We start from the raw sequence: 10,756 nt of genomic DNA, 5'->3' as shown, positions 1-10,756 counted from the left end.
CGGGGGCGATGCGCGTGGCGGCCCAGGCCGCGCTGTAGACGGCAGCGATGTCGGTGCAGAGCCCGCAGGCAGGCGGCGGCGGAGCCGAGCTTCCCGCACCCGCCGACCCGGGGCTGCTGCGGCCTGGCGGCCCGATGAACAACGACAGCTGCGTCCCCGCGCCCGCGGGGCAGGGGGCGGACGAGGACGATGACGGCCCGGCGGAGAAGGAGCGGGAGAAGCTGCCTCCCATCCGGCCCGCGGCCGGCAGCGCTGCCGGGGTAAGTGCGGGGCTGCTGCGACCCCTCGCCTCTCGGTCCACTCGGTGCCAGGTGCTGTCTGAGCCTCCCTGCGGCTGAGAAGCAGGCAGGAGAAGGGCTCGGAAACCAGGACAGCAAGCAGCCGGCCACCCCGCTGGTTGCGTTCGGGGTGTTTTATTTCGCCCGGGTTTTTTAATGGATTTATTCTTGGAAGCAGGGATAGTTGTGTTGGGCTCCCAGCACAGTAGTCACTTCTTCTGGCTAGCAGGTGTAATATCAGCACCTTCAGGTGTGCCGGGGATGGATGCAACTACCTACCCCAGCCGTAGCCATCCCAGTGCTGCTCTTTAGCACTGTGTAGCCACACTTCCCTTGCTGGCGGGCACACATGAATGAGCTGCACTGCAAAGAGTAGGGCATGAATGACAGTGCAGTATGTTTCTGGTGAAATTTGCCATCTTGGAAAGAAAGCGGCACTAATGATTTTTTAGCCAGTAACATTGTCCCAGGATGGATCTCTTCTTTGGTTTGTTTAAAGACAGATGAGCAAACATTTAAACATTGCCCTACTTTTGTGGTAGAATTAGTGCTGTCGGGTTCACAGAGAGCCCCCTAGTTTGGCAGGTGTGTGGGGTTATCTCTGAACTTGTTATAATGCAACGGTTATATCTTAACCTTGTAGCTTTGATTTCTTCATGTATAATTCGTCTCTCTCTGTTTTTAAGTAGCACGTGCAAGTTTAGATACCATTCTTTGCTGCTTTGTTCTAGGGAACGTATCTCTAATCCTTTAGCTTCAGAAGTTTGAAGCCTTTTAGTTCAGTCAGTTTAAGTGGCATCCAGATTAGCAGAACTCATCTTTTTACACCATTTTAATGTTTTGAGTGTGAATAATGCTTGTGACAGTAAAGGAGTAATGGCAATGTTAAGCCAAGTAGTATGGGTGGACTGTGAACTTCTCCACATTCTGCTAGTCTCTCTTTGCCTAGAACATCCTTATTCCATTCTTCAAAGAATGGTGCAGTTAGCGATTCAGAAGTTGACAGACATAGTTGGGATTAGTTTTTTTGTGTTTAGGATTCAAATCAGCGTCTGGGGCATGTTTTCAGTGATGGGCATATAACGCCCATTGAGAATCATTCTGAGTCATGGAGCCAAAAGCTTTATACTCAGCTTTGATGAAGTTGGTGGATTGTGGGAAAGTGTTGCACCAGACCTTACCCTTCATCAAACCCAGATGTCTGATTCCAGAAGTTTAGAAAGTATGCTGCCAGATTCGGTGCTTAAATTGGTAATAGCACCAGAGTTGTGATTTATACCCAAATTTTCAAGCACTAAACACAGATCACATATTTTAAAGGAGAGAGAAGAGTTTCCGACCCAACCTCATTAAGCTGAAGTTAAGATAGTGGTTTGGTAATTTAAGGAAAAAAAAAATCATATTAGAACATTTTAGTTTCTTTCAAAAATCAGAATCATGGTGTTGGTATGCATTTTAATATATCCATTTAAAGTACTTTTGTTTAAATATGGAAATGCACAAGCAAGTCAAATAACTTTAGCTGTATTTCCCTGTCCTTGTACCTTCTCTCTCCAATTTAGCAATAGTCATGTAGTAGCATGTCTTACATGTTCTGCTTTGACAATGAACCTTTCTGCTTTGTAATGCCAGAAAATCTTGCTTAGATTTTTTCACATTCATGTTCCTTGTATTAGAAATCCATTCAGTACTTGTGTAACTGGCATGGATAGATTGTCTTGTGGTTGTTCCTTGAACTGATTACCAGAGTGAAGGCATATCATTTTCCTTAAACAGTCCCAGTTTCAGTGGCAAATGAAGAAAAGGTAATACTCAACAAGGATGCTGCCAACTGCACTGCAATTTTTCCCCTGTGGGTGTATGGGGGGAGGTACTGTCACAGCTCAAAGACTGGCATTATGTTTGGATAAAAGATTTATCTTTAATTCTGGCTTTACCTCTTTGCATTGTGATCCTTCAAAGCAAAAAGTCAAGTGGAAATAGGGAAGAAGGTTCTTGCTTGACCTTTCATTTTTTTAAGAGGTATCTTGGGAGCTTAAATGTTTTCAGAGAACGTTTAGATTAGCATCTTCTTTCCTTTCAGTGTGCTAAACTTAGTCCCCCAAGTCTCCCTTTACTACTTTGGCTATCTCCTCTTGCCTGAGATTAACTTCAGTGACTACTTTTGCTTGGGATAAATTTGGAGAGGTGAGGTGGTAACTTTTCAATGTATTGCCCACTTCATGTGGGGTTTAACCCTTTTGAAACTCTTTATTAATAATCTTGTGACGGAGGATGCAGAAAAGGCTAAAGTGCTCAGTGCCTTCTTCGCCTCAGGCTTCACAGGCAAGATCAGCTCCAAGACTACTGTACTAGGCAGCACCGTTTGGGGAGGAGGTGGGCAGCCAACAGTGGTGAAAGAGAAGTTGATTAGGAACAGTCAGCATGGATTCACCAAGGGCAAGTCATGCCTGATCAATGTGATTGCCTTCTATGATGAGGTAACTGGCCCTGTGGGTGCAGGGAGACCAGCGGATATGATAAGCCTTGCTAAAATCGAGGTATTTAGTATGGTCTCCCACAACATTCTTGCAGGCAAGCTAAGCAAGTATAGGCTGGACTATAAGGTGGATTAGAAACCTGGCTGGGGCATTGGACTCAGAGGCTAGTAATCAATGGCTCGATGTCTAGGTGGCAGCTGGTATTAAGTAGAGTGTCCTAGGGGTAGGACCTGAGGCCATTTTTTTCCCAGTGTCTTCATAAGCAACCTGGAAGATGGCATAGAGTGCACCTTCAGCAATTTTGCAGATGACATCAAGCTGGGGGGAGTAATAGATAGGGTGGAGGGTACGGCTAGCATTCAGAGCGACTTAGACAAATTGGAGGATTGGGCCAAAAGAAATCTCATGAAGTTCAACAAGGAGAAGTGCAAAGTCCTACACTTAGGATGGAACCGTCCCGCATACCAGTACGGGCTAGGGGCTGACTGGTTGAGCAGCAGGTCTACAGAAAAGCAGTTTGTATGCTCCAGAAATTATTTTAATGGTATCATAGCCTTTCTTGAGAGTCAGTTTAATTTCAAAGTGCCCTTTACTTTCACTGGCTGATTCCTGCATATTTTTCCCTCAGGCTGTGGGGAAGACCTACTATCTTGTATATACAGATACTTGTATGGAAGATGCAGAGAAGATATTTTAGTTTTTCTTTGCTTTAGTCTTTAAAAATGCCATTCCAGTTTGTGTGGTTGTCTGACACTTTGCATGTTGACGCTTTCTTCTGCCATATTAATATCTTTAGTATGTTAAGGGTTTGAAGTTGGAAATGGAAATATGGTAGTCTTGAAGTTCAGTGTCCTGCTATTCTAAACTTGTATGGTTTTGGCTGAGTTATGGACCAAGAAAAATGACCTTTTGTATAAGCACAGTAAAATTTTCGGTGATATAAAATTTCCAGCAGTATTCCGACTCCTGCCAGGTTAAAATGTGCATATCTCTGGGCCTTGCTGAGGCTTTTGAGGTTACTGTAGAATGCATCTGTGGACTTGCAGCTCTTCTCAGGACTAGAACTACAGGATTATTTCTCCAGAGGGGAGAAGATATGGGTAGGATATTACACTAGTAATTTTATACTATAAAATATGAATAATAAACAATAAATAAGGGATTTAGACTTTTGGTAGATATAAAATGTTTAGTTTTATGTAGAAAACTAAAAAAAATGCCATTTTATTGGTAACAACATGGTTGGATGTGTTGATCAGATTAACCATTGGACTAGTATGAGGATCAGAATCATCACTGACAAGACAATGGGTGTAAATCACTAAACACAGTAGAACTGAATTTGTCTGTGTCAGACATGAGTTAAGGCTTTGGATTTCTGCCCTGTTATGGATCTGTTATGTAACCTTGGGCAAGTTGCTTAACATTATGCTTTAAAATAGGGATAATATTTCCTTTTTAAAACCCTGCAAAAGTGTAAAGTATTATTCTCAAGGGGGCTAAAATATTTAACACCTGCTTGTTTGAGATTGAAAGACGTAAACCATCCCTTACAAGTTCCATCATAGTGCCTCATTTGGATTCAGTGCTGATTTCTAAAACTTATTATATCTACAGCAAGGGACAATGGTTCATTCAGCTTCTTTCCTGTCAGCACAGGCAGATCTTGAAGCAGCTTTTTTGATGTATTGGAAAATGTTCAGTCATTAACCTTTTATTCATAAGTTGACTGACAGTCAACACTGAAAACTTTTGAGTCACTGGCCTTCTAATTGGCTAGTAGTTTTACATTACCAGCAAGCATCCCACATAACAGTTCTTGGCCACATGGGGATATTTTTTTTTAAATACCAGATTTTATTTTTAGGCTCAGCTCTAAAAACAACCTTAATACATAATGTTGTTTTGATGTAGGAGTGTGAAATACACTGTACTATAACTGAGTTGAATGCAGCAAAGTAATACAAAGATAATTATGAATTAAGTTGCAGGAGTTTATAACAAGAAGTTGAGGTCATTCTAGCCATATTGTTTGCTACTCGCACTTTGTCTGTAAAACTTGGCTATAAATTACTCAACAGATTTTAAAGCATAGAAAAAATGGAAAGTAGTTTTATGTTGAGTTTCATTATTCATTTGGAAAGAAATGTATTGAAAATATTTAAGTATTAATGTTACTATTTCTTATTCAAAATCCAGTATTTAAGTGTTCCATGTAATAAATAATAAGTAAAATTACTTTTGTAGTGATAGATATTAGTGCTTTATTGTATATACTTTTCCTGTGTATAGGGGTTGGAGAGAGGAGCCAAAACTCAATTTTCCACGTTCAGCAATTTCTTAACAACTATTAACCAAAAGAAAGAAGTCACTGAAAGCAGTAGTTCACCTACACAGCCTGTTATGCCCAACATCAAAAATGGTAAGAATATAGAAATCGGTATTGTTCAGTCATTGGTTACTGTTTATATTATAGTAATGTAAGAACGTCTTTATTGCTTCAAGTTTCTCTTTATGGTGGTCACTATCCAAGCACATTGTAAATGAGTCTATTCGTGAAGAGCTTGCATCTTGAAAGACTAGCTCTAACAGGTAAATGAGGCAGTTATGTGGATGGAGTCCTGTGTATTTATCCACTGTTTTTAAGTATACAAGTGATATGAACAGTTCTTTATATAGTAGGCCAATTGGTAGTCATAATCACAGCTTGACACCGGCTTTGCTGTTGTCAGATAGCAGATTTTGGTCAGTATCATGGCAGAAGTGGGTTTTAAAGAGGTTCTTAAACTAAAGTAACATGGCTTTTCAATTATTCTTTTTGTATAAATGTAATATAATGTGTCAGAATGGGAAAACAGGTATTTGTGGGGTAGGGAAATGGGTGATAAGGGCTTCTGTTTTCACAGAGTGCCAAAGGTCAGTCTCAACACAGAATTATATGAAGTTAAATCCTGACGAGTTTTGAAAATGAGATATAGTGATTTTGTATTTGTGGCGATGAAGGGAAAGCCAGTACAGGGAAATAAAGGGGGTGCAGTATATTGAGCAGTGAGCAAAGGAGAACCATTCTGAGTGGTGGTAATTGCCGCACTCCAGCAGTCTCCAGCATCATGTGTATCAGCGTCCCCACACTGAAAAATGGCTATTACACATTATACTCCAGGTGCTTTAATTAGAGCCACTCTAATTAAAGTGCCCCCCCTCCCACGGAGCACGTCTGTAAACACCCTTTATTCTTGCAGCATTGGATCCTGTGCTACTTTTTGAGTGCCATTCTGAAAATACAGTGCTATGTGTATTAGAAGCTTTAAAACTGAAAGTTATTTCTTTATTGAACAGATTAATGTTGCAAAAATAATGGAACACTTGAAATACAAAAGGCTGGTGTGACCCCTTGGATCTGCAGTTTGTCTTCATTTACTTTGGTTAGGATTCTCCAGTCTGCCTAGGTCACTTTGCACCATGCAAGGAGAGCAAAACAGTCTTTAAGAAATTAGAGAAGACTAATGGAGAATTATCTCTAAAGGAGAACTCTCTGCTGATAGAGCTACAAGGCAGTTTGTTATACACAGGGCCAAATGAGTTAGGGATGGGGTGGTATTTCATTAAGCAGGTCAGATCTGCACCCTTACCTCTACTAAAATATGGTCATTTAGGGCTACAGCCAAGCAACTGTAACTTTTATTAGAACCAGGGGCCCTGAACCAGGGAGCTACAACCAGTTACTTATGACCATTCCTTTCATTTCTGTGATAATATAATACACATAAACTAATACACGTAAGCTAATGCAGTGCTGTCAGTCTGTGAAACTCTGAAAGAACTAAAATACTCTCTTCAAATATCTATTGTATTAATTTTGGACAACAGTGGTGAGAGTTTAACTGTCAATAACTACTTCACTACTAACCATTTTTAATGGAAGTGCAGCTAATACTTATTCCAGAATCCGAAACCACTCTTTATCTTCCTGGTGTCAAAAGACCCATTGTTTTCTATTCTACTATAAACCTCTAACTTCCCCTGAAAAACTAAACAGTTCAATCTCAATTGCCAATACGAAAATCTGTATCACATTTGAAAGACTGCGGACACAGTTGCATTAACGCCAAAGAGATGCTTCAACATGAAATTTAAGATTTTTTTTTTTTTGATATAGCTATTTGTATATGTAAAGAATAGCTTTCATACCTCTGGAGTGCCAAAGTTCCAGCTTTCTATCAAGAATATAAATATGTTTTTGTTATAGTTATTACAGCATACAGTTGTAGAGGAGAAGTCACTTCAGATGTCTGTGCAGCATTCGAGATGCATTGGGGGTATGTGCCCCCTCAGATTTCTGTGCCAATAATGGGGCACGGGCTGCACGCAGCTTGGCTGGAACCAGGACCCAACAGCAGTGGAGGTGGTGGCAGAGCAATTCCTGCACCAGTGGCAGAGCATGGGGCTACAGCCTGAATGCCCAGCAGCAGTGGGGACGGTGGCAGAGTTGTGACCCCCACTATGGTTGTGGCACGGAGTTGTGCCACCCCCTCCCTACTTTCAGCACTTACATGTCACCTATGCTGTGGGGTGGCATGGACAGATGACAAGCCATTTGCCAAGTTCTATTGGTTTGTTTATTAGGATAAGGTAGGACAACAGAAATCTGCATTGAGTACATGCATACATTTGGAACCACTTTAAAAGAGCAGCTGTTGATTGGGAGTGTCCAGGAGCTGTTATGTCTACATGTAGCTATCAGAACAACTTGGGAGTGATACAAATGAAGCAAAACTGCTCCAACTTGGGATGAAACAGTGTTAAAATTGGAGCTGTTTTGCTACATTTGTATCTCCATGAAACTGTAAGGCCACAACTACTGGTGCAGTGATTCACAACCTTTCTGGAATCAAGGCACTCCTCATTGCACTTGAGGCACCCCTCCTAACTTTTGTGATTTGAATGGCACTGTGTTTCAGAAACTAATTTTTAAATATATTTTTGCACATTATATTGCATTATGTTTATTTTCTTGAAGAGTGGGCGGGCAGTGGGGATAGGGGATTGGTTAAGAATCACTCGGCTACAGTGTAGTTTGGAGCAAGAGTCCTGTCTCCTGCCCTTCTTTGGAAATGGCTCCAAGTGTACTTGTGTCCATACTCTTAGATCAGGGGTGCTCAACCTCCAGCCCACAAATCAAACATGGCCTGCAGAGCCATCACATCTGGCCTGTGGGGATCTCCACAGCTTGGAAAATTTGCCAGTGGGGGAGCAGTGGCTGTTAATGCAGCCATATTCCCAAAAACCAAGTCCTGCATACCCAGTTACAGCCAAGCCATGCTCTCTCCTGCCAGCAGGGCAGGGTTGGGACTGGGACATGCCACCTTTTCCCCCACAGGGCCAAGCCATGTCCCCTTTTCCCTGCAGAGCTGGGCTGGGGTTAGGCCATGCCCCGTTTTCTTTGTGGGGCCAAGCTGCGGTGTAGCCATGCCCCCCCCTCCCTCCCTCTGCAGGGCTGAGCCATGCCCTTCACCTCCCTGCCAGGTCACGCTCTTCCCCCGCCCTCCCACAGGCCTGGATGAAGTCCCTTCCCCCCTCTACAGGGCCAGGCTCAGGCTGGGCTGTCCCCCACCCCACTCTGCATGCCAAGATGGTGTCCCCTCTGCTGATCCCAGGTACTAGATTGAAACCACCATCCAGCCTGTGGTCAGACCAAGTATTGCCATCTGAGCCTCCAAATCTCTTCAGCCAAATTATACATGCCAGCTAAAGCATGCTAGAACAGAGTTGCTTAGCTATTTGTACCTCATTAAGGTTTGTTACTCTGTTCAATAGACACCATTAATCCATCAAGCTAGCCTGTGGCACTTGTGGTTTGAGAAGCTGCTGTGTGTGGTACAGAAGATCAGAGAGAGGCAAGGGAACGCAGGACAGGGAGTAAAAAGCGGAGCATCAGTCAGGATGGGAACCACAGGGAAAGAAGGAGAGCAGCAGATAGGATAGGAAGCACAGGACTGAGAACAAAATCAGAGCAGCAAATCAGGCGGGGAGAGAGATCTATGGCATTCAAGGAAGGCGTAGGGCTTAATCTGTGGCAGGTCCATCAAAAACATTGGACCCCACTGCTTTTTAGGGTGTATTTAATTTTTTAACTTGATTGTATTCATTCAGAAACACATTTATTTAGGCCATAACAATATTTCTTCCTTTATTTACTCTTGCAGCTCTTTTATATCTAACTTTACACATGTGAATAGTCTTCCTGATTTGATACATGAAAGTATAAACACTTGCTAAGGTAGTAGCAGGATTACGACTTAAGTATATAAAATTAGTTATTATGGGACCAGGGAATTGTTTGACACAAAAGAGTATCTTTTGTAGATTGAGCAAAGTCTGATATAACTTTGTGCTTTGAACTAATACTTATTAAAATAAATGACAATTTTGAAAGCTTTCCATTGATACTCCAGAAGTCGCATGTGAATTATGACATTCTGTTAAATAAATTGAGTAGAGAAATGCTTATAAATGAATGCTTGATTATGTTTGATAGTTAAAGTGGGAGGAATATTATATTTTTATGAAAAAAATTAAATGGGATACGTACTGTTGCTAATGCAACATGAAAGCTAGGTTGAAGTTCAGTTGCTGTAATATCTGTTATAAAGGTTGAATTTGCAGAACAATTAATGAGGCAATATGTGTGTAAAATGAAATATCTTATTAATGACCTTGATTGTTCTAGTTCTGTTCTCCAATTAAATATAAACAAGGTTTGTTCACTTTGATTATTTTTGGACAATTTCATCTGTTCAGTGTCTCAAAGTGATGGAAAGTCCACTGTTCTATACTTATTCATTTTTAATTTTGCTGTAATAATTATTTCCTGTTTGTCTCAGTAAGGCTTTTTTCCACTGGAATTTGCAGACACCCCCTTATTGTCATACTCTGATTAAGTGTTTGTATTCAGTGTAGCTAAGCAACAGGCTAAAAAGGATAACATGATATTATAAGAAAAGAAAAGGTTATCACTGGTTTAGCAGCTTGGTACATAAGGTTCTGAGTTTTTGCTGAATGGAACTTAAATAACAGGTTTTCAACACTCTATACTCTTTCACTTGCAGAGAGAGTGCCTAATCAATCAATTAATTTTTTTAATATTAAAAAACATATCCTGTATTTAATATAAACATGTTTCTTTTTAAAAATAGATTATGTGACTTTACATTTTAACAGAGGTTGTCAGTTTAAAGTTTCCCATCTGTATTGAATTTATTAAAATCAGTTTAATTTAAATAAAACAAATTAGAAAGGTACATTTGATGCTAAAAGTTTTAAAGCAATTCGGGCCATCAGAGTGGTGGAAGTTATAGGCTAAGTACTGAACCTACCATTTCAACCAATTTCTGACAGCAGTAGCTTCTTCCAAGTAGCTTCTTCCATAGGGTCAGAGAGAATATTTTTTTCCTTTCTGTTTCATGTAGTTTAGGTCATTCAGAATGAAGAAAACTGACTGGGAGTTAAGACAGGCTTTCCTGCTTTTTTTCATCTTCCAATCTGTGAATGAAAGCAGGATGTCAGAGGGTGGGTTTTTATTACTGTAATTAATCTTGAGGGTCGTAGGGCACATCCACATGAGCACACACATGCCTCCTGCCCTTCCTCAAACTCTTTTGAGGCGGGGCAACAGGCATGTGCAGGAACAAAAAAATGTTCCCCACACTGCAAACCTGCAATGTGGGGAGAAAACTAGGTTTAAAAAAAACAAAATATAAAAAGGCGGGGCAGGGCCTGGTCCCCGACCAAGCCCTGAGGCAACTGGAGGCAGGTGTTCCATAGAGACTCTCTGGCTGCCAGAGCATCTCTATGGTTGGCCCCTTGCCCTGGTGCTGAAACACGCAGCTGGTCAGGCCATGTGTTTCAGCACTAGGACTCCAGTGCTGGTGAGTAAAGGGTCAGGGGGACCCCCGACAGCCTTTCCCACTCTCCCAGTCCCCCCTCCCCCTGCCCCAC

The 10,756-nt window shown here is 41.5% G+C and overlaps 1 protein-coding gene across 2 annotated transcripts in view; it reads left to right on the top strand.

Annotated features, from left to right (window-relative positions):
* Positions 1–8: 8 nt before the first annotated feature.
* HECTD2 (HECT domain E3 ubiquitin protein ligase 2) overlaps positions 9–10,756 on the top strand; it is a 72,363-nt gene continuing 61,615 nt past the window's right edge. The window contains exons 1-2 of one of the 2 annotated variants that reach the window (XM_019556167.1): positions 9–260; positions 5,051–5,180. In XM_019556167.1, coding sequence (XP_019411712.1) covers positions 48–260; positions 5,051–5,180 — 343 coding nt within the window. In that variant the 5' untranslated portion in view covers positions 9–47. Of the gene's footprint in view, positions 261–5,050; positions 5,181–10,241; positions 10,328–10,756 lie in introns of those variants that run through there. The other variant, XM_019556168.1, reaches the window with a different exon arrangement.

This window comes from Crocodylus porosus, unplaced genomic scaffold (assembly GCF_001723895.1).
Source record: "Crocodylus porosus isolate Cpor-Errol unplaced genomic scaffold, CroPor_comp1, whole genome shotgun sequence".
NCBI classification, from domain to species: domain Eukaryota; kingdom Metazoa; phylum Chordata; order Crocodylia; family Crocodylidae; genus Crocodylus; species Crocodylus porosus.
Note: the sequence above shows the minus strand (reverse complement) of the source record. Positions and strands in the feature narration are given on the sequence as shown.